Source organism: Chamaea fasciata, unplaced genomic scaffold, assembly GCF_029207755.1.
Source record: "Chamaea fasciata isolate MVZ Bird 193981 ecotype frontalis unplaced genomic scaffold, bChaFas1.0.hap1 SCAF_1, whole genome shotgun sequence".
Classification (NCBI taxonomy): domain Eukaryota; kingdom Metazoa; phylum Chordata; class Aves; order Passeriformes; family Sylviidae; genus Chamaea; species Chamaea fasciata.
In genome coordinates this window covers 130202444-130225992 of record NW_027094086.1, presented here as the reverse complement: position 1 = coordinate 130225992, position 23549 = coordinate 130202444, and the positions used below count along the sequence as shown (strand labels likewise).

Below are 23549 nucleotides of genomic sequence, written 5' to 3'. Positions count from 1 at the left end.
GCCCGTGCGGCGGCTCCCGGCGCTGGGCTGATCTCTGCCCATGTGACGATTGCCGGCGCCGGAGCCAACCCGCGGCCGCGCTGCGCGGGCTGACGGCATCGGCCGGGCTGCGGCCCGCGCCATTGGGCGGGCGGCGGGCGGGGCGCGCCCGGCCGCCTCGGGGCTCGGCCCCTGCGGCGCTCGGCGCCTGGGTGTTTGAAACGCTGGGCGTCCTCGAACAGCCGGATAACAATTTCTCTGGGAAAGGAGGCTTAATGACTGTGAGCCGTCCCTCGGGCTTCACTGCCGGCGCCCCCGCTAACAGCCCAGGGCGCCGATTTGTAAGGCTGCTCAGCACGCGGAGAACGAGGACGGCTTGTGTTTAATTCCAGACGCTCGAAAAGTTTGACGTCAAAAACTACTGGTTTTGAAATGAGTTTCCACTAAGACCTAAGGGTTTAAGATCAAATAGCGCACAAGGTTGTATTGGGAAACAGAGAGGTCATCACAGCCGAGGTCAGTTTGTTGTCCGCATACATTTTTTTTAATTCGACAGGAATGTATCTTAATGCATTTCCAGAAAATTCTGGCATGGGTAGGTCATTTAAAGGCAGTATTCCTTCATCCAGTAAATCCAGTCAGTTTCTAAAGTTTAAACTTGTAAATCTGGGAATACTAGCAGGAAGCTGCAAAGATTTTCTGCAATGCTTTTAAATAAATTTTTGCAAAATTCAGAAACCTGAATTCCCATAAATTCCCTACTTCATCTGAAATAAACCATTCGTTGTCATCAGTTCTGAGTACTTTTACTTTTGTTAACTGGAAAAGATGCACAGGCAAAAGCATAAGCTTGTTACTGAATGAATATTCTTGTACTTTTTTAGAATGTGTAATATCCTCTGGTAAACCCTGTATCAAAGTCTCACATGTGCTGAGCATTACCAGATGAGTGGAGGTAGCAGAGAACGCTTGTGAATGCTGAGATGTGCGTGGAATCAGTGTTGACTGCCTTCAAACTCTTCATGTCAGCTATGGGATCTAGTAAAGTTTTCAGTTTGTTGCCTGCAAGCTCTGAGGTTTCAACACTTTTCAGTGCCAAAGGAAATTCATCAGTGCTGTAGTGATTGAGAAAGGGTTCCTTCACATTTACAAGCCTTGACAACTCTTTTGGGGGACATGAGACCTATCACTGGTTGTTACTGACATTCTGCACTGTCAATTTATGAAGTAAGGACATTTTTGGTGGAATAGTGTCAGTCTATTTCTTCCAAGGGAGAGGTTTTCCAGATTCATTACCTATATATTAATGGTTTTATTTCATTTCTATGTAATTACTATTTAGATTTATAGAGAATAGTAATTTAGTACATTATCTTTATATCTTTATCCTACAGTAATAACAATTAAGATAAAGCAAAGCTTTTGCAAACCATGTATGTTGTTTTTGTTGAACCTGTATTTCTTTTTTCAGTCAACAGCCCAGCTTTAAATTGCATCCAGCTGTAAACTGACAGTGGTTGGGAAACCCCCACTTACCTGGAGCAATTTTTCCCTGTGCCAAGAACAGCAGGAGCAGGACATCGCCCCAGGACCGAGGCTTCCCTCTTGAACAAGCTGCTCACTGGAGTCAGTTATTCCACTTGCTAAAATTGTGCCTATTTTTAACAGTTTTAAGTTCTCAGTTACTCTTTTGCCATACAGGGCCTGGCTGAGTGTTCTACTCAAATCTTTACTTCTGGCAGCTGTACTGGTTCTTGCTTTTTAAGTGCTTGTTAGATGGACTATAGGTGGTGAGCTGGGCATCTCATGTTTACAAAGGCACAAGCATCAGCTTTGCCAGTCCTGCAGCTCATTTTCATTGGTTGTTTGGTAGTGATATGAGGGTTGTTACAAATGGCCTGTCTCAGTGGTGTTGGATTTCTCCCTGTTCCCATTTTTCATTTCCCCGCTTCCAGGTGAAAGGGGAGCCCACACCTCCCTTGGCCCAGCAGGGCAGCATGAACTCCTATGTACCCAGGTGCCAGAAGCCTCTAGGACTGCAGGACTGGGCTCTTGCTGCTCAGTGGCTGCACTGATGTGCAGCATCTGCAAACCTCTGCCTTGCCACAATGAACAGTTTTCCCATTTACCTGGTAAATTCCTGAGCAGTTTTCAAGGTTGCACTACCTTAATTTAGAGTCCTCAGGGGACTCTCCCTCTGGTCCTCTCTGATGCTCTTCTTCCATACCTTACAAAGAAGAGCCTGTTACAAACTACTGCTCTTTGGTAGTAACATCTGCTTGGTGTAACATTTGATGGCACCTTCATGCTGGCTACAAAAATAGGAACACCAAATATGTCTTGTTGCAAACAATTTATTAGGTAGTAATGAGTAAGAATTTAGCAGAAAGGACTATACAGCAATAAGGCATATTGATAGTATAGTTATATAGGCAACTGACACACCTTCCTAACATTTTCCTCTAGTCTTCTAAGAAAGTGCTATGTAGAGAAATGTATTTCTGATACCAGTGCCAAGGGGTGCACGATGAAGGACCCGACTGTTGCATTATTTACCTTAAATAAAGCATTACAATCCATGAAAATTTACTGTTATTTAGGCCTGTGAAGTTTAGGTAGAAAAGTACAGCTTGCTAAGAAGAATACAAAATACAAGTCTCCTGTTCTCATTTTTAACGGCTTACTACTTTAATTTCTTAAACTGCAATTACTAGTAAGGTATGAGTTAAGTTACTATACAACAGCACAGTTCTTCACATTCATTTTAGCTTTTATTTGAAAACTTAGAGGCAAGTGCTTGTTGGGTTTTTTTTATAAAAGCTTTTTTTTTTTTACAAAATATTGCACACTGTTTTAGCATGCAGTTTACACGGAAGAAATAGTCAAGTGCACTTAAAACCCTGAAATACAACCAGAAACTTTGAAGATTTGTGTTACAGATATTATTTTAATTGCAAGGATATGTTTCAGACTGCATAGGATCCCACCTTACACTTGGGACCCAACTTGTTGAGCCCCAGCCCTGACTCTACAAAGAGCAGGCAGAATGCTTACAAACTGTATCTGACTTCTTTGTCATCTTCATTCCTGCATCCTGCACTGCTCTTAGCCTGAAGAAACTGAATTAATCAGTAGGAAAATTAATTTAGGAGAAATAACTTAGTACCTCCTCTATGAGCATTTGTTACTGCATATGTATTGTAATCCAGGGTAGGATTTATAAAACTTTCTGAAGTCCTCTGAGTAAGGTTCATCTGTAAATCCCTGTCTCACTCTCCTCCATACATACATTTTATATTGCACAGCAAAAGTAAAAATCTATTTTACAAAACAAGCATGCTAAACATTCAATATGGCTTCTGAATGATTTAAAGTATTTCCCTTTTGGCATCCTCATGCAGTATTTTAGAATAAATATGAATACAAAGTATGAGAAAGTTACGAGTAAAAATAAAGCGAGCTAAAATGTTTGTCAGAAACCAAATAAAAAACGGGAGTTTATCAAAAGTAGTTGCTCAAAGGTCTAACTGGTCTAACTGGTCTTTTAAGCATATTTATCAATATTATCTTAAAAGTACAGGGTGTCTACGAAATACTGCAACATATACCACCCCCTTGATGTTCCACGCAATGCACGAAAGGTAAATAGGTTATCTGAGACTTGCCTAATGGCACTCGTGGTCCCATATTTCTCTGGGAACAAAAGCTTCACTGGACTCATGCTCATCGAACTTGGTAAACCATTTACATTTTATCAGCTTTATTGGTTAAGCTCAAGCCCTACAATAGTTAATATATGAAACACAAAAATATTTATAAAAATAATAGATATGTTGTATAGTTTTTTTAAAAAAATAAACCATGCAGCTTCTGTACAAAGTTTTAAAAACTGTACAAATTCACTTTTCCATTGTGTAAAATTCATGTACATGGAAGTCCTCTTATGAGGAGGAACAAGTTGTTTTTTGCTCAGCCATCAGATGTCATCTTGTAACTACTGTTCATTTCCATCACTCGTTTCTTTCAGTAGGCATTAGCTGGCCATTTAATTTCATCAGGAGTTTTACAACAAGTCCTGCCTATGTAAAGGGATGCAATTAAATTCTATCAGCATTTCAGAACTATGGCAATCAAGTACATGACAAAAGCAATTCTCAGCTTTATCCAGTCTCAAACTCCATTACTTTCAATCACAAGGTTACTGGCTCCAGCTCTCTGAATCTCACTATATTTGGAATTAATCTAAAAGAATGAGGGATTGGGCATATGCAAGAAACAGTTTCAATTAAGCAAAAGGTTTATCCTAATGATTATAGATGCATTTTATGTATTTTGAATTCTGAGGCTTCACATGCTATGAAAACAAGCAAACATTCTGAAATATTAATAGTAAGTTTTTAAAATAATTTTTGTGGGGGCTTGTCTTAGGCTTCTTTTATACTGTGCAAGGGTGATCAATCTCAAGAGAAGAGAGGATCGTGTATCTAATTTAGGAAAAAAATAATTGAATGGAAAGGATGTAAAATGATAGTGCTTACCTGTTTGGTATGCACAATAAAGCTCATTTTGTTTTCCAGACTGTGGATTTGGAAACATGTATCGCCATCTCCCAACTGCCACATAAAGCAACCATACTTTAGGCTGAGGAGTAAAGCCTATGATCAAACGTAGGAAAGTGTTACTCAGAAAATATCCTCCATATTTGCAAACTGAACTTTCCTTCATTCACAAAGACAGGATTCAGACTTAAACCATTATGTTCCACAATGCAGTTGTAGTTCATAAAGTAGTAAAATGAAAAAATACAAGACTTGGTTAGTGACTTATAAAGACCTTAAAATCTTGAAAATTTTCAGCCAAGTTTAACTAAACATTTGGATGTGAAATTACCTCTAGTACAAAGATTTTAAGAGAAGAGAATTAAGTTTTATAGTTATCACTGCCAGTTCACTTAAGCTGACCTTTGTTTCCATGTTGAGGAGGTGCAGCCCTTTGACATTTACTCCTACGTACACTTTGATGACTTTATGGCTACTTGAACTTGCTTTGGTGAATATCTGTCCTGTGAAAAAAGCTGCTCCGTAAGTAGGAATTTCCCAGCAATTCTGCAAGAACATGCGCTGAAGGTGATGCATCTCCTTACTGACACCTTCACTGGTGCTGAGATTCTGAAAATAAAGAAACAATGGCAATCAGCAAGTCCTTCCAAACAGTTGTGATTGTTTGAAGAAAATCCACTGTTCAGTGCAATCCCTACTAAATGCGTATTTCCAAAGTGCCTTCCCATCAACCATCTTCCTACAGCTAAATAAAACCTCAGAGCCATGGAAAGGCTCAAGTGGTAGAAGAGATGGAGGCAAAACCCAGATACCAATCTGAGCCTTGGAAATCTGAGCACAGACACACAGCCTCTGAAGGGCCCCATAGCTTTGCCTCTCTCAGAAGTAGTTGGGACTTGGGATCAGCAGCTATGTACCCATCTGATACCGAATGCATCACAATCCTTAAAACTAAGTATTCTTCCGCCTTTAAAGGGTCCAATCCAGTGAGTCATGGTAAGATGAGCAAGTACCTCCTTCCAAAAACATGGATTGTTTTTTCTTTTCTAAGCAAAAGAGAGGTGCAGATCTCTCTTCATTAGTGGAGCCTTCATTCAGAATGAGACAGGCTTCTGTTCCTTCCTCTTCAGCAGAGTGCAGCAGTCAGAACAAACTATTGCTGGAGTGCTCCTCAAACCAGAATGATAACAACCACTCTAACAAACAAAAAACTGGTTGGGCCGTGGACAAGATCAGAAGGCAGACACAAGGGAGAACACAAATCTTCAACAGTTAGGGGGCCATGAATGTGGGTATGGTAGACAGGATCAGCCTCTCTGGATCCACACCCTGCCTTACAGCTTACCTGAAATCTACACAGGCATTTCTAACATGTGAAATCTTCAGAACAAAAGACTGCAACTGTCTTCCCCTTCCCCCCATGCCCCACCCCCCCAAATAATGTCCCAAAAGCAGAAGCAAGAAAGCTATGCTTATTTTTACATATGATTTGATGAGAGTAGAGATGACTTCACTACACCATAGTGTTAGTCCACCTGCACCCCCTCCTTCATCTCTATTAGAAAGAATAGGAATGATCTGCTAATTTCTGACAAAAAAGGTGTGGGCACCAAAAGAAAATTTATGACTAAGTAATCTCATCTCAGGAAGAGGGGCAAGGTTTGAAAACATTCCCTAGGCACCTCTGCAGCGTTTCCTGGCAGCTACCTTTAGTGATGCACATCAGCTGGTACAGTTCTCTTTCCGACATACCACACTTTTTCCACAATTACTTGTGAAGACCACGAATTTAATCTGATCTCATTTGGAACCTGCAGCCCTCAGTTAGATGCATTCTTACACAAGCAGCCCAAGTCCAAAAAATTTAAAATTTTTGTTTAATTAACTGCTCTAATCAAAGGAGTTTGTGTGTGCACACATGCACATCAGCAGCACTACCAGATCCCCAAAACACAAGTTACACAGAAAAAAAGGACTTTGGGGATCTGTTGCTAGAAGCAGACGTGGAAATTTAAATCAGAGTAGATCTTTTTCATGCCTGTGCCTGAATTGGAAGTGTGCCCAATACACAGCTAACACTGAAGGTAAATTAACAGATAACAAACACATTTACTTCCAACAAAGAAATCTGTAACTGTACAAGAAATATATTCCAACAACCCATCCCAAGAATTCAGAACATACACATTTTTAGCTTTTTATACCAGTAATTCCATTCACTAATTGGCAACCAAACAGTCAAAAATGTTTAAGAACAGGTTCTTCTACTACCTGCTTATTTATCTTACCTTGTATTCATGAAGTATCCTGTTTGTCCAATGAGGAGCTTTGCTTTTTAGTTTAGTTATTGGTACGATAGATTTAAGATTTTCTTCACTAAGAGAAAAACAAAGATGAAGAAAGTTTTTCTTCACTAAAAGTAAGAAAAAAGAACAATGTCTGCTACAGTGTACCTTCAAGTCACCTACTGAGCTAGACAGTCAGCTCCTACTCTATCTTGCCTCATCAGAAGAGATCGTTTCCTAAGAAACAGTCCAATTCTCAGTTAATGAAGATCCAGCTTTACATTATACATTTTGTGTCACACATCATGGACATGGCATGGAGAGGAAATGCCAGCAGGACACACACGACTCATACTTGGTTAGAGAGCAGTTTGGTGAATTCCAGGTTGGAAGCCAAAATCATATACAAAATGCCATTTACATCAGCATATCACATAGTCAGAAAATATGACAGACTGTAGATACTCTTCCTTCCACTCCTGCAGTCAGCACTACCAAGGACTCAGCCTAATTAATTTCCATGTTAAAGATATGTATTACATGACATGAAAGAGAAGCTACTTACATCAACTGCCTTTTTTAAAAAACCCAAAATGCAGGAAACAAAAAACAGTAAAAGGCAGAATGCAAGCCTTTGCTAGTTTGCTTTTATGTACAATTACGACAATCTCAAGATCTAGTGATGTAACCTATTTAAACTGTATTTGGAAGTATACATGATCTGCCAAGCAAAAACCCTGCACAGGACAGTGCATCAGATCTTTAAGGTCAAGGACACTCTCATACAACAACAGTCTGGATATATCTTTGTAATTACCAGTGTTTTAGTGAACATTTATGTCAACTACAAAAAGAAAAAGCTGATTATGAAACTCCTCATCTATATGAAGAAGAACTGTGTGAACATGGATGGAAAGCATGTCCAAATGGCTTTTAATCTAGCCCAAACTATCATTGCAGGTAGTCCTGCCTGTCGAGCCAAACACTTCCACTGAGGAGGATGAACTTGGAACCACAGTACAGATATGCCTCAGTGAGGAGAGGAACACCACCCTGCAGCTGCTGGGAGTCAGCAGGGAGTAGTTACATACAGAACTCAGCAGCACTGAACTGCACACTCGTACAGGAGGGCAGTCCCACTTAAACACCGTTCTCCTTATGCTCCATCCACCGGCTGTGCAACTGCAGAATGATACATGCAAAAACCTGCCAGGCCAAGGCAGCTCAGCTGATGCTGTGAATAAGGGAAGATGAGAAGCACAGCAGCATTCCAGAACAGCACAGCTGCTGTTCCATGAATGAAGTCAGGTGGAGATGGCAGGGGGTGAAGGTGCACACAGTAGAGAACTGGAATCTTCATGGGCTCAGATACTGCTGTAGAAATGTATGTGGGAAGAACAAGCCATCCCAAAATAGCTCAGCTACTGTTGTGCTGGCATGCAGAGGGAAGGGGAGAGAAAAATACCATCTGGCTGAGCCCTACTGGTGCTATGGGTTTGACCAATTTAGTACAGCATTTCTCCTACAAATGACAGAAGAGAAACAGTATCGCTGCATGGTCCGTCCCAAGCGGGAAAGTCAATCCCAGACATTGGTCTAACCACCATAGTAAGATGTTTCTTCAACATTGCTCAAAGCCTCAGTCCTGTCAGAACCCTTCAAATGAATACTGTTCTTTATTTTGGTATTACTGTATCTCAGGACAGATTTTACACACTACAGAACCTCCGCCCCTCTGTCGAGGACTGCAATAATTAAGATTAATACATTTTCACACATGATGTCCAACTTCTGTTAATGCTACAAGGGTTATGTGATTACACTGAACTATAACTCAGTGATGAAGAAAACCAACAAATATATCATACCTAAAGTTTGAAGGTTCCATGGTAAGTGCTATCTAAAAATACTTAACGTTACTCATAATTTTAAGTTTTAAACACATACTTACTTTAGAAAGCCCTGTTTATGTTTCTTGCTCTCATAATTTCCATAGACTATTTGCAGAAGCAGACTAGCCAGTGTAATCAGCTTTGCATCAGGTGATGTATAGAAACCTTTCAGTAAATTATATCTGGCCTCATCAAAAAGTATAAGAATAGCCAATGGATCTTCAATCTGTTAAAAAGATTTAAATAATATGATTTCTTTGTAAAAAGGAAAATAAGCTTAGAAACTATAAATACCATTTCTCACTGAGTCAGAGACAAAAGAAGAAGGTGTGATCCTGACTGAAGTGTACATTTTAGTGGTGCTTTGTAATAGAAGCATTGCTTTTCATTGACTTACTTCAACATTTAACTGATCTAACACAAATGAAAGGCAGCTAGCACACCATGCCCAATCGAAAAAGTTCACAAAAATACTGGTATCTGTGGATTTTTCCCCCCTATTATTTCATTTTTGGTAATAGGTTTGAATAATCCCATTGAAATCGACCAATTAAATAACTGAAAAACAACAGCACAAGGAAGAAAATCAGGCAGGTTGTTTTTAGCTGTATGACAGACAGAGACTGACAAATGGAGACATTGGATAAACCCAACTGAGAGGGTGAGAAAGAGAGAGAGGACAAAGAGATGGCAGGAAGACAAGAGAGAGAGAGGGAAGAATGTGAAGTCTCAAAGCATTACAGAAAAGGAGATGTCAGGTTTAAGTAAGTTTGGAAATTACTACAGTCACTATACACACTGAGTGCTGACAGTCAAAGTGTTCTGAGTCTGACCATAACTTCATTCACTTCCAAGTGCTGACCTTCTTTTCTATTTCCAGTGGAAGTCTCACATCCCTTCTCAGGAAAAGCTGTGAAGTTTCCCTTTGAGGATCCAAGTTTGTCAGTTCAGTGAATATTTCAGGCCAGTCTCGAATATGCTGCAAAGGCTTGTGATATGGCTTCAGCTGGAGACCTGAAAAATAACAGGTTTGTGTCTAAATAAACAAGCAGAACAACCCAGCACGTACATACACACACAAATGATTAAATGCTGCACCAAACCCAGAGTACCTGAAATCGAGGACTCATTAAACATTTTCCCTATGTTTTCTAAACTGCTATATAGAAAAAGTTTGGAAAATATGGATTTATTGACAAAACTCTAAGCATCAATTCGTTAAATGCAATGCTGTTGAAACTTCGTTATTTGCAGTTTCTCAGGAGTGAAGTGCTACTTAGAAATTCAATGGAGTACCAAGACTGATCTTAAAAACACAGTAATAAAACATGAGAGACTGTTGTCTCTATTATTATGGCAGAAATACGAAGTCCAATAATCTTATTTCTGACAGAAAAATACAAATATAATTTATCTTTTTTTCTCTTTTTGCATATATATAAAAACCATGAATTTTTCAGAACAGATATTCTTCTTTTTAATATGTAAAATGTCTTGATTCTTAACAGGCCAAAGTCAATCAGTGTTTCATGTTCTCCTGTGTATATGAGAGCTGAGGAATTGATACAGAGCTTTCAACTAAGGTCCTACAATGTACTAGAGTCTGTACCTTTGGCTTACTCAGTCACCCTGCCTGTCCTTGGATTATTGCTTGGCTTTTTCTGGGAGTGAGGTTCGAGAAGGCTGTATCTGCCTCACGCTCACTGCTCTGGCTTTCACACTGTGGCATTTCACATTTTATGAAAAACTTGTATGTTATAGCACAACATCTTTCACTGAGAACAATCTGTTCATTTAACTTAACCATCTTACATTCAAACACAGAAAAGCATCATCTGTCCTACAGGCAAGAAACCTAAGGTCCTTACAGTTGTACACAAACCGCAACATACTTTATAATGAAGCTTTCCATTAGTTGTTTCAAGCCATAAATCAGGAGCTCATTTTCAAATCTAGGCTAAATGTCTAGAGAATTACTTGCTTTTACACAAACAGTGTATCAGTGAGCTCTTCCCCCCAAATGCAAGCGTAATACCTCAATGATTCTATGAAAACATTATATACATATTTAAAAAAGGCAAAAGCAGCAACACTTTAGCCCTCAAACACTTCCTTTTCTTCTCATTAACATCTATGTTTAGCTGAGGGTTACAGTTGTCATGTGGCATACAGCAAGTAAAAAGGCCAATGGTATGACACTGGAAGAAAAAGATAATAAAAAAGATTTCCTGCAATAATTAGAGCTACTTAAAAAAAAAAAAAAAGTAACAATACCACTGTAGTGGAGCATTGGCAACAGTAAATAAAATTTTAAATGCAAGGCTTCTGTGTTAATGACACTGTCAACACAGTATCCTACCAGAACTGAACTAAGCTTTGCAATGTCCCATAGCTATCCTGTTGCAGCAGTATTGTTGACCACATTATCTGAAAATATCCAACCACACTCGTTGACTCTTTTGGGCTTCTATTTATCTTCTGCTATATATCTCAAATAAACTCTGTAATATCTTTTTTATTTAGATCAGAAATACCAAAAAATACCACAAATATAACCATGACATTTTACATCAGAAATCTCTGCCATCAAATATATTTGAAACCTTGTTTATCAAAAATTACTATCGTGCAAAACACAGGACAATTCATATGATTAAAGGACCTTATGAAAAAACATTAATCATCTTACTTTAATTAGTAGTTTTAAAAAGACTAAGCATTGGTAAAAACAACTACATGCATCCAAATTCAGACGCTCTGGGAAGAAAGATACAGATAAAACCGGGATAAGCTTCAAGTGAGGCCTATGGTGCCAAGTAACAGAAAGGCAACCTGGAACAGCCTCATCTTCCTGGAGGAAATACATTATAGGTGCCAGAGTGATAGAGTCAGACCTACTGAGGGCACCCAAAAAGCTAAAACAGAGAAGCTCTCCACAGCCCTGAAAGCAGTTTGGAGACATCAGGCCATAAAGCCTGTCAGAGAGCATGTCTCCTACTCTCCTAAGACAGCATTACTTTTTCCTAAAGGCAAACAGAAATAAACTATGATAAATATAACCATTAAATATAACCCTCAATATACCCATTGTCCTTTTTACTTACTGAGGTTCTCAGAACAGATCCAGATAGTGAAGTACTGCTGGGTTTCTTGGGACAGGCGCATGCCCTCCATGATTTGCTGGACGGTTGTGTTGTTTCCGTGTTTCAGCTCCACAGAGCGATATGACCCATCCATACGATAAATCCGTGCCTTCTCATACTACATAAAAATGGGACCATATTAAACAAACAACTTGTTAAAATCCTTTCTGTTGGTGTTTCTAGAGAGGAAAAGTAGTTTTACCATATATCAGCAACATCTATAATGTTGGGAAAAAGAACATTGCACAACTCCTACATATTTATTATTTACCCAAATTGCTTGTTTCATGTTCTGTGCAAGTTCTTATACTGTGCTTTTTACAACAGTAACTCCAAGAAAGATCTTGGTGGTATTTTGAAGACTTCTGTTGAACTCAAAGGTAAGTAGGTATTTAAAAGTTATCTGAGGGATCTGGGCTCTACTGCCTATGTATATCCCAAAACGTTCACTTTGCTATTACTGGCAGGATATGAATTTTCCCCCCTTATACTAAAAAGACTTATTTATAGAGGGAAGCACTGTTCTTTACTCAGAACCTGTTACAAGAATACAATCTCACTAAATCTTATAGCACTCCTGTAATATAATCTAAATAAATCTAATAAACAATAAATCATTTTTCCCTTCAGAACTCCCATAGGTTTCACTGAATTGCATGTGAGCCCACAGGATGCCTCCTGAAAGACATACATAAATATAAATCAGGTGCTTAAAGCATATATACACAAGTCATAAATCAATGAAATGTCTTGTTTTCATTTCTGTAACAGGTTAGATGCTTCAACTGCTTGAATAAAAATATTTCATGAATTTGTCAGTTCCTTTCCTCAAATCTACTAAGTCATCAAGAACTGAGTTCCTAAAAACTTCTGGAAAAAAAAGATGGATGGCTTGGAAAATGACAACTGATTGAAAATGAGGTTAGAATAGAAAACATCAGTCTATTTTTGCTGCAGTAGTCACTGTCATTCCTACTGTAGTAGTTTATAAGGGGACTTTATACATTGTATTAATTCAATAGCAATAAGTGACAACATAACATCATGCATTACACTCTGAAATCTACTTCAATATGTCCATTAGTCTTTAGAATCATTAGACACACACACCTTCACATGATCTACTGCGTAATAAGATCCTTAAAATAAAGGTCAGTTCCTTCCTTATTCATTTTGGAAGATCATTCATGCAGGTGAAATGAAGATAATTTAAAACATCTTGAAAAAACTGACAGGTTTAGTACCACCTACTTAAAGTGATATAGGTTGCATCTGAAGTCAGAGAAAAAAAACAGTGGGTTTATATCATTTGGCTAATTTTAAATCTACTTCAGGGTAAGAAGAATTGCATTGTAAATTTTGTTTCCCGTCATGGCTTAATCTCCACTGGCTGCCAAGGAAGCCTGCACTGACTAACTGAAGAAGAAAGCCTATTTCATAGAAGCCTACATTTAGCCAGCTGAATGCTCCTGTTTATCAACATATAAGATAAGAATGCATAAAGAAAGCTGGTGTTTGCATGATCAAAAATAGACATAAAACCAGTAGCTGATGTGATGCTCCTACAAATAAAGTGGAGCATCATGTTTACATGTCTTACATGTATTTCTTGAGCCAAGAAACAGAACAGAAACATTTCAAGAGACAAAGTGTCAGTTTGCCAATATTTACACCAACAATTTCAACTTGCTGCACATTTCCAGCCGGATGTGACTCTAGCTCTTCTGAAAGATTATGTGTAAATTAAATATAAACTTTAAACTATTTGGAAAATAAATTCATACAGGTTTATTTATGGCTTCCTTCAGTAGTTTTGCAGCTTCTTCCCACTCATTTTGTTTGTTCTCTTCACAGACATTCAGCGGAGATCTTCCTTGTTGATCAGTAATGTGCTACAAACAAACAGAAACACTGATTCTACATTGATTTCACTAGAGACAGGTAAACAGTTACACATTTCTGAGATAACTAAAATCCCTGATACCAAAGTTCAAACATTTAATTGATACACAATGGGAAAAGTAGAGGTAATGAAAAATATTTGACTTTTTTAGTAATTGCTTAACAAGATCATTGTGTTTATACATTGTGATCTGGACACCAAAATATTTCTCATACACAAGCTAGAAACTGTTGCAAAAACTGTTATTTCTATACACAAACAGAACTTACTCTGTCAATTTCTGGATGATTTAGTAGAATTTGTACTATTTCAGCATGCCCACCTCCAGCAGCAAAATGAAGAGGAGAGCTAAGTTGACCATTCAAAAGGTTTGGATTGCATTTCCCTTTCTCCAACAGCATTCGAGTAGCTTCAACTTTTCCATACCTGCAGATATGTTTAAATCAGAACAGACACAGCAAATACATAACCAATTTTTTCAGATGGTCCTAATTATGAAAAAGTGTTTTTTTCCACACTGAAGAGTTTTCAGCTTTCAAATTACACCATATACAATGGAACAAAATTAAGTTTGTAGAAATTAATATCAGCTCTACACTTCTTTGGTAATCACTGGTCTAGTAACTATTGACTGCATTCATTATAGACAAACTGAACCTTGCTTTAAGTTAGCTAAGTTTGGGTAGTTGCAGCAATTCAGTCATGGCAGAACAGAATCCAGCTTTGTCTGGAAAAAAATAATCAGCGTGAGAATCAGAGTTCAGCTTCTAATTGCCATGCAGATGGATCCTGAGAATTCTTAACCCCCATACATATAACTGGTAACTCCTGTGTATACTTGACGTATAAAGTATTTACAAACTTTCTGACAAACACTAAAAAGCAAGTAAGATTGTGGGCTTTTTATAACCAAGTTTGATTTTCACGTTATTCCTATCATCAGACATACTGACCATTATATGTACAAAAGACTAACTTCCATAAAGATAAAAGCATTTTTATGACTGAGGAAAGCTCTCAAGCTCTTACAGATTAAATCACAGAGTTATAGTCAGACATGCTGACCTCTGTAAAACACCTAGTCCAGCTTCCCACTCAAAGTGTGTCCAGCACCAAAACATGCTCAGCTCAGCTACTGCTGTGCTGTAAAACTGCTCACAGGCTTAAGCCAACACAGGCTGTGAACGTTACCATGCTAAAGCAGACCCAGTGCCTCCAGCAAGAATTAGAACAGACAGTCAGGACAGATAGAAGAGGCAATAAGTAAGTGATGAAATGATCTCCACAACTGGTCTCCCCAAAAACCATACAAATTCAACTTACCTTAAAACCTGAAGCAATGTTTCTCTTCAGAAGCTTAACATTAACATTATTATAATCAACAGATAAAAAGTCTAGAGGGTTTTTTTATTTCTTCTTTTGGGGGCTGATAAATTACATAAATGATAGCACTAAAGAATCATGATAGCTAGAATGCACTTGACTGGCAAAACTATCCTTGACTCACCAGCATGCATAATGGATTGGTGCCCAGTGGTCACTATCCAACTGATTAACAGAAAACTTTTTATCCAGAAGGTGGCTTAGTAAATCAGAGTCGCCTTCACAAGCACTGCGGTGAAGAGGGAAATCATCTACCCACTGGTGTTCCCTATGAATTAAAAGGGGAAACAGGAAAAACACTGTTCAGAAATATTACAACTGTTGAGAAAATCAACTTTTTAAAAATTACTAACATAGCACTAACCATAAATCTGCATGAAGAATAAAAGAGAAGTTCATGCAGCTAAAATTTGCCAGTATTCATACAAATAGGTTTTTGTCATGCAGAAATCAAGTCACAGCTGTATTTATTAGAGTAAGAAATACTTCTCTAATGTTTATGATTTACACCTTTCTTGGTTCACCCTTTAAGTATTGTGTTTCAATACTTCTATACTTTCAAATAGAAATATGTATTTATACAGTGAAGCCTAAAGTAATAGGAATCTCATTCTAAGTCTACCAAGTGCTACTGTAATAAAACAAAGCAAAGTTATCCATTAATGAAAAAGAAATGTAACATATTACTTGTCCTCTGTGACACTGCTCATGCTTCGTTGCCACTTTTCTCTTTTAGGAATCTGAATCTTTGAATAGTCTGGGGCTCCAAGGCCAAAGTATGGATTTATTACCACCTTGTCAACCTGTGAAGACATAATTTAAACACGGCTTAAAAAACATCTTACTGAGATTTGGCCACACAATCCCCCATTCCAGTCAGGTATTCTCTTGAAACCAAAGTTATGACAAAAACATTTTATAATGAAAAACATTTGAGAATTATGATCAAATATGAGGTTTTGAAAAACTAGTGCACACTCATTGCTAAATAAACAACTCTGATGTGAGCACACATTCATATAAAAAAAAAGAATGAACTTTAAAATGAAAATGTATGTATGTTTAACAAATACAAAATGGAAACATAGCTCTTACCCTATTAGTATACTGAAGGTCAGATCCAAATAAAGGATTATAGACACACATATCAGCTTTCTCCAATGCCAGCATTTTACTCTTTATTTCCAGGGCAGTATAACCCATGTGCAATGAGCTCTCTGTTTGACCAGGTTCTATAGCATAGGCAGGGTTTATTACATTTGTTTTGATTCTCTCAAGAGGAGATGGTCTGAATAAAGCTGGGATGGAGTGAGACTGGGTGTGCCGTTCATCCAACCACCTGCAGGAGAGAATGGGCAAGTAATTAATTTTCAGGTAGAAAAGGATCATTTTGGCCATGCTGTCCATTATTTTGTTTGATAAAGGATGGCATTTATGATAATCATGCATTTGAATTTAAAAAAAATTAAAATGTGCACAGCCAATTTTATAAGGCTAAATTACTCCCTGAATGTGAAATTTGTTAACCACACTCAGTTAAACAGTTGTATTTGCTCAGTTTTGTGCAGATGCAGACTCTCAAAGGGAAGGAAATTATACACTAAGAGTAACACTGTTTTATAACCACAAAATTTAACCATACCAACATGTCACCATTTCATTTACTTTCAGTTTATTAACATTGTTACTCTGAACAAATTTTGAAACTTAAAGCAGTTTCTTCAAGGGTGGGTTTCAATATCTGTGTACTCATGTGGTTCATTAGGGAAAGACAGGAAAAGGCAACAAACCAGAAGGTACAGTTTCCAAACTGCCAAGTCTCTTTCACACAGGCTACCACCCGCCTTTTTATAAAGTTCTGCTGAAGTTTATTCTTTTCTCAGTGCACTCCAACTGACATTATTGAAGAGTTTTAGAGCTCTTTATTCTCTGCTACCAGGGGAAGTCAGTACTGTACACCTGCTGCATTTGTCCTACCACATATGCAATATAACACAGGGCTCAGGACAAGCTGTTCATCTCAAGTTTTGGATAAATGTATTTTTACCAAATTGTTAAATTGCTTTAGTGTTATATTAAGAGGTGCATTAAAGGTCTAAAGCCAGGTTTGTATTTAGGTTTCTGCTCATGCTTTCTCACAAGCTTGAGGCAAAAATATGCTTTGCTGGAATACTATGAATTCTGTTTAGTGATTGAGCCTGGAAATACAGAAGAAAGAGAAGTAGGTACATGCTTTGGACATCCACTGACAGACCACTTGGATCTCGTCTGTCCCAGAATCATTTGTAAGGATGGCAGAAGATAACCTGCAGGTCAGTGCATATGCTTAGGCCTATTTAGTCCTAGATCCAAACTATAATGTCCTGCAAAAGCAGCATTCTCTTCACTTACTCATGGTCCTGGCAGAAAGAACAGTAAAATTGTAGTCATTGTGCCATAAACACCCTCTAAAGGTATTTTCAGGCATTTTCTCTAAATATTTGGTAGGTAAATTAATTATAGCAGTTTGAATCTTTGAGAAGTGTTCCAGATTATGTACATAGAGAATAAAAAAATATAAACTATTTTCTATTATACCTCCAAGACTTCTTATGAAGCTTGAAACATATCTAGGCAGAACTTGGAGCTTGAGGGAATTAAGCAAGCAACTAATAAATTTAACTGGTATGATGGTATACATGGAAATACTAAAACTCTCCTAATAAACTGTAAAAACCCTACACACAGAACCATTTAGGTAATAGCCTGTAGCATGATTTTTTACATTAGCCAGAGGTCTCAGCTAACTTCACTACTGCAAGTTTATACACACATCTGGTATTTCTTAGTTAAGGGTACATTAAAAAAACCCAAAAACCAGAAAAACAAACACCAAAACAACAAAAACACTGTTCATGTATTCAAATTTCAAACTACTACGAATTTGGCTAAAAAACTATTCACCTTTCTGAAAGTTAATTCCCTACTGCAAATAAATTTGTGTGTCGGGGGAAGATGCACTCCCTTTCTACAGGGAGATTTAATTTAAATGCAAATCTTAATGGTATACAATTAAAGGTTATTTTTACTACACTCTGGCAAGTGCTCTTACTCAAATGACAATTATGCCATTTACAGAAGATTAAACATTATGATTTTACAAAACATTCACTGTGAGCATGAACTTTCAAAAAGCTACTTGATTTAGATAAACACACCATTCTTCAGCTGGCAAAAAGACTTCTAGAAATATGTTGTTAAGGTTTGCATTTCTGATAAACATGAAAAAAATACCATGATGATTTCCTTTTTAACCACAAGAATGCTATAAAAACCACATAAATGCTATGTGTTACACTGACAAGTTATCTTTTCAATATATACTTATATTTTGAAATAAAATATCAAACTTTTCATTTTAATGTATTTTTTCTGATGGTGTCTCTTACTTATCCAAGGCAATTAACATTTTTGCAGTAAGTGTGGCAAAGTGTGTGCTGGATTCACTGCAGACTCTCATGATGTCTTGTAAACAGTAGAACACAGGGCACCCAGGACTGTATGTATACTTCGTATTATCTAAAAAAGAAACATAGTCTGAAGACACATCCATGAGAAGAATCTTATTTTCCCTTCTGCATCTTTTGTAGTTACACATCCCTAATTAAGACTATACTCTAACTTCAGACTAGAGTGACTTAATTTTCTCCAGATAATAATTGATAGCAATTACATACAATCCTTTCACAGCAATTCACAACCCAACAGGTTAGTCTTAAAACCCCTAAGTATTCTGTCACTATTCCATCGGTGTGATCAGGTTCATTTAAGGAATAAATGTTAAATGCATCCTGTTACCAGAAAAAAAAAGGAAGATGACTCAGGACTAGGAGGGGTATGTATTTGTACTCCTAACTCCACAATGGTATTTGTTTGATAGGTTTTATCAAGTCTTATAAGTAAAGCAAAAAATATTAAGTTTCCCCAAAAGCACACAGACATTTTACTTCAATATTTTTAAAAATATTTTCCTGACAAGTAATTTACTTGGCTTTCTAAAGAATTTATTTACTGTTTAGAGACTTACTAAGCATTCTTCTCTGAGCAGAGAACATTAAACTGTGTAGGATGTCTTAGAATTGCATTCAGCAAATTCTACACAAGTTAAGGCCTGTGTTTTGAAATATAACCAAGTGCACAAATACTCCTTAAACCAGAAGTGTGCTATTGTTACAAAAACAAAGGCAGTATATTAAACCAAAGGTTTCTTCCTTGATTTTAAGTAACTTCTTCAAAGTTTAAAATATTCAGGGAGTTTTGCACCTGCCTGCAACTTTCAATGTTTAAATACAGAAAAAGCCATATATCATATTAAAATATATTATATAAATATGTCATATTAAATATACATAATTATACATAAAATCATATATCAATGAGATAGATATATACAATTTAAATATACCATATAAAAAATAAACCCTGAAGTGAACTTCTGCTAAAATGGGTACAGCTTCACAAATCATACTCAATGTTACCTTTCACAACAGTTGGAACAATGTAAAGAGATGCCTCCTGGCCTGCCTTCTCTCCATCTAGAGGAAACTTCTTCATTAACACCACACGCTTTCCTAGCACATTATTTAAAAACACAAAACAGACAAACCACAAAACAATTAATTTATCATTAAAACAAAAAAAAAATCTGAAGTTGACTATCTGAAAGCTTACCAGACTCAATCTCCCCACTTTCTAGGAAGAAAAAATAATGATTATGAGCTATAATCTAAAGAAAATGAAGAAAATCGAAATGCATATGAAAACCTAAAGAACATAAATGCACATATACCCACTAACATGGAAAAATTGTATGACTGCAGCTCTTTTTAACTTTTCCAACCCCAGCTGCAAATTTTAGCAGTGTACAAACTAAGCTGGGCATAATTAATGCTTGGCCCATCTGAGTGGGTTGAATTAAAACTCTCCAAACTATGCAAGATCAGAGTTTTTGCTTTTAGAAGGCATTCCTCTATGTGTGTTAATTCTATTTAATTCTATTATTCTGTGTTTGCTGCATAATGAGCTCTGTTACATCCACTCAGCTTCAGTTATTGCCACCTGCAACATTTTACCACATAAACAACAGAAGTGAAGTCCACAGCAAAGACCAGAAGTCCTTTAGTCATTATACTTTATACACACCTGAAAATGTAATAAGCTGGCTAAAACAAATTTATCAGCACAAGTGTGAGGTTCTTTGCTAGATCAGCTATGTAACAACAAGGAAAAAAAAATGTACTCATCACATTCCATCTGTGAGCAACAGTTATGATAGAAGTATGTTCATATTGATAATGTCTTCTGAACAACTGACTTTATAATCTATCAGTTCTCCAGTCCAAGTCAAGTTTTAGCTAAAGTTCTGGATACAAAAGCCACTTTTGATCTGGTTTACTGGAAGTTTAGCTATAAACCTAAGCTGAAGAAGCAGCACGAAGATTCATTTATTAACAATCTTTTAGTAAGCATTTTATAGAGTTGGAAAGTAAAGAGAAACAAAGGTAAATGAAGGTTTTAGATGAATAGTTGGCTTATGTTTTTTTGATGAACCTCAAAACATACCTTCTTTCTTTATACTAATTTCATGCTTTTGCACAACCTTGCCATGCCAATTTAAAAAACATTTTTATGGTACTATCAACAGTATATTAGATTAAAATGGTTTTACCTTTAATACCCTGATTGGCTGGTGAAATTGGTTTAGTGGCTTCTAATACATAATCCAAGATGCTCTGGGTTATCTCAGTGCCTCCTTGAAGTTTAGTTTCCAGCAAAACTTTCTTTCTTTTTTTCTTTTGGCCTTCAATGGGAACTTCAAGCAGCAAAATCTTTCAAACAATAATGAAACCAAAGAAGTTTAAGCACAGCGGAAAGAAGGACAGAACTTTAAAAAAATATTATTACTATTATGCCACTGTAAACTTAGTAACAAAATTCAAGAAGTATTAAATGCTGAGGAGCAGAATGGTGAAGTCAGAATGACCTCTGCAGCAGACTAAATAGTAAAAGACAAGGCTACATTCTCTTCTGTTGTACTATTACACATTTACTATACTATTTAAAAAGCTAAACAACTAATACATAAAGTAAAGAAATAGTTTTACTTCATAGGATTTAGCTCGATATTCCCGAGAATTGAGGCTAGCAGTATTTTTTGGACGAATCACAGCAACATATGCATCTCCAATGTTTTCTGGGTTTCCCATCTCTCCTTCTTACTTTATCACTGGAAATAATGAATAAACAGGAAGAAAAGGTTCAGCTGAAAAAAAAACATCCAACAGCACACTAAACTTCAGGATGCAGTGCTCATATCCACTGATGCTTTGTATTATTCATTTATTGTTCTTTAGCTGGAGAAATGCCAATAGCTGATATAATTCTGCTTCCTTTTCATGAAAGGGGAAAATAGGATGTCATATAGATTTGATACAAATAAGCCTGTTCTCTAACCCATCTTTAAAATAAAAGCAATGTATTTTTCTTTCCTCTTTGTAACTATCTTCCCCATTTTGCAAAACAGACAAAAGGCCAAAGGAATTTTGAACTCTGGAAAACATATGAAATTGAAAAGGAGAGCTATTTCAAAGTGACAAGCAGTGTAATTTCTAAATTGTGCTGTAACAAGTACTGCACTTCTATGAATTCCACATCGATTTCAAGAAAACACCTGATTTTCATCTGCCCCCCCTGCAAAGTAGAACACAGTCTTGCCTACAGCCAAATAACAAAGCTGATAAAAAAAAACTACAATATGTATTCATTTTCTTAGTTTTATTTCAGTGGGGCTGCAAACTGGTGCAGCACAATTCATTCAAATAGAGTTTCTGAAAGGAATGTATCTTTAGTTTCTGAAAAAAGTGAATAGAAGCATTTAGATTAAAGAAAAAGCTTTGCTTACCCTTCTGTTAAACCAAGGTGACAATTCCTAAAATCACAAAAATGTACGGAAATTATATGGAAAACCTCTAAAGTTAAATCATATATCAGCTTCCAGAGAGAAGGTTATGTCTGACCATTTCCACCTTCCAGCTGATCATTTTCTTCATCTGCAAATGAACACCCTTTCAGTCCATAGCATCAGTAAGCACATGCTTTCTGCAGATTAATTCCTCCACATATTTTAAGTGTTAGTGTTTCTAGCTTCTCCACCTCTTCTAGAAGAAACAGAGGTCTTCAGATTCCTATGCCCTTAGTCCAGTATTTTCCCTGGGATCGAGACTACCTGAAAAGAAATTGAAAAACCTCAACATAAATAACAGCACGGATATTTTCACCATCAGTTAAGATAAATACATTAGTTAGAGGATTTAATCATAGTATATGAGCAGTATAATATCTGAAGAGAAACAGCTAATGATTTGCATTACAGTAGCATCCAAAAAACATTAAATAAGCAACATGCTGACTTACGAGAACTCATAGTTCAGGATATTAAGAATTTTTAAAGGAAAAAGGAACAACCGCCTCTTATGCACAGCTGGGAAAGGCCTGCTCCTTGGGTTTCCTTCCACATGCCTGGATACACAGGGTTTGGGTCATAGGCTTGTGTGGAGGGAACCTGCACTGGTACGGCCGGGTCACCTGGATGTCAGGTGGCAGGACAAGTGAATAAGCAGAGGGTGAATTCCCTCTGCCACTGCTCTGTACTAAATCCAGTGCAGAATGAGCATGTCTGTGAAACCGACAGCGCTGAGACTTGCAATATGACTCCAGAAAACAAAAAGTAAGAATGAAAAAGGGTGGGGTTGTAAGAATGTGACAACAAACACAGCCAGCTTCAGAAGACACCACCGCGAACTGATTCTAACCAAACTCAGGTGCCGACAGTTCCAGGCGGCCCCATTCCAAAGGCTGCCGGCCTGAGGCACACGCCGCACCCGGGCTTCTCCCAGCACCGCCGATCCTTCCCGCCTCCCGCAGCACCCGCCGGGACGAGGCGGAGGGCGGCTCCCCCGGGACTCCCGGCGGCACCACCCCCGCCAGGGAGGAGGGAGGCCGGGGGCATCGGAAGCCCCGCAGCGCTGCCTCGCCTGGGCACGGCCGGAGGGCGACGGGCGGGAGGCGGCCCCGCACCCCAGCATCTCCCGCCCCGCATTGCCCGGCCGGGAAGCACCCCGAACCTCCCCGGCCGCGCCCAGGAGGCGCCGGGCACCGGCCCCCGAGGGGGGCAGAATCCCCGCGGGGCGGGAGCGCCTCCTCCACCGTCAGGACCGCCCCGGGGCCGGGGTGAGGGAAGTCACCCCGGCCCCGCTCCCTCCCTGCCTGCCTGCCTTGCCTTCCTCGGTGGCGCCTGCCGCCGCCTGCCCGCCGCATCCTCCCGCCGCGCCCGTCGCCCAGGCCCCGCGTCCCGGCCTGCTCCGCCC

At 38.1% G+C, this 23549-nt stretch overlaps 1 protein-coding gene across 3 annotated transcripts; it reads right to left on the bottom strand.

Annotated features, from left to right (window-relative positions):
* Positions 1-2728: 2728 nt before the first annotated feature.
* On the bottom strand, positions 2729-23549 carry KRIT1 (KRIT1 ankyrin repeat containing). 3 transcript variants are annotated; one of them, XM_066197671.1, is made up of 18 exons: positions 23462-23549; positions 22085-22408; positions 21288-21409; positions 20852-21011; positions 19662-19754; positions 18573-18702; positions 16240-16483; positions 15832-15947; positions 15269-15412; positions 14031-14187; positions 13643-13750; positions 11820-11976; positions 9578-9729; positions 8775-8941; positions 6827-6914; positions 4941-5147; positions 4518-4634; positions 2729-4058 (listed from the first exon to the last, which is right to left on the bottom strand). In XM_066197671.1, the coding sequence occupies exons 3-18, from the start codon at positions 21387-21389 to the stop codon at positions 3990-3992; spliced, it is 2211 nt and encodes a 736-aa protein (XP_066053768.1). In that variant the 5' UTR covers positions 21390-21409; positions 22085-22408; positions 23462-23549; the 3' UTR covers positions 2729-3989. The 3 variants fall into 3 exon arrangements, with proteins under 3 accessions (XP_066053768.1, XP_066053777.1, XP_066053788.1); XM_066197680.1 differs by lacking the exon at positions 23462-23549 and adding an exon at positions 22995-23011; XM_066197691.1 differs by lacking the exons at positions 2729-4058; positions 6827-6914 and having other exon boundaries at positions 4548-4634.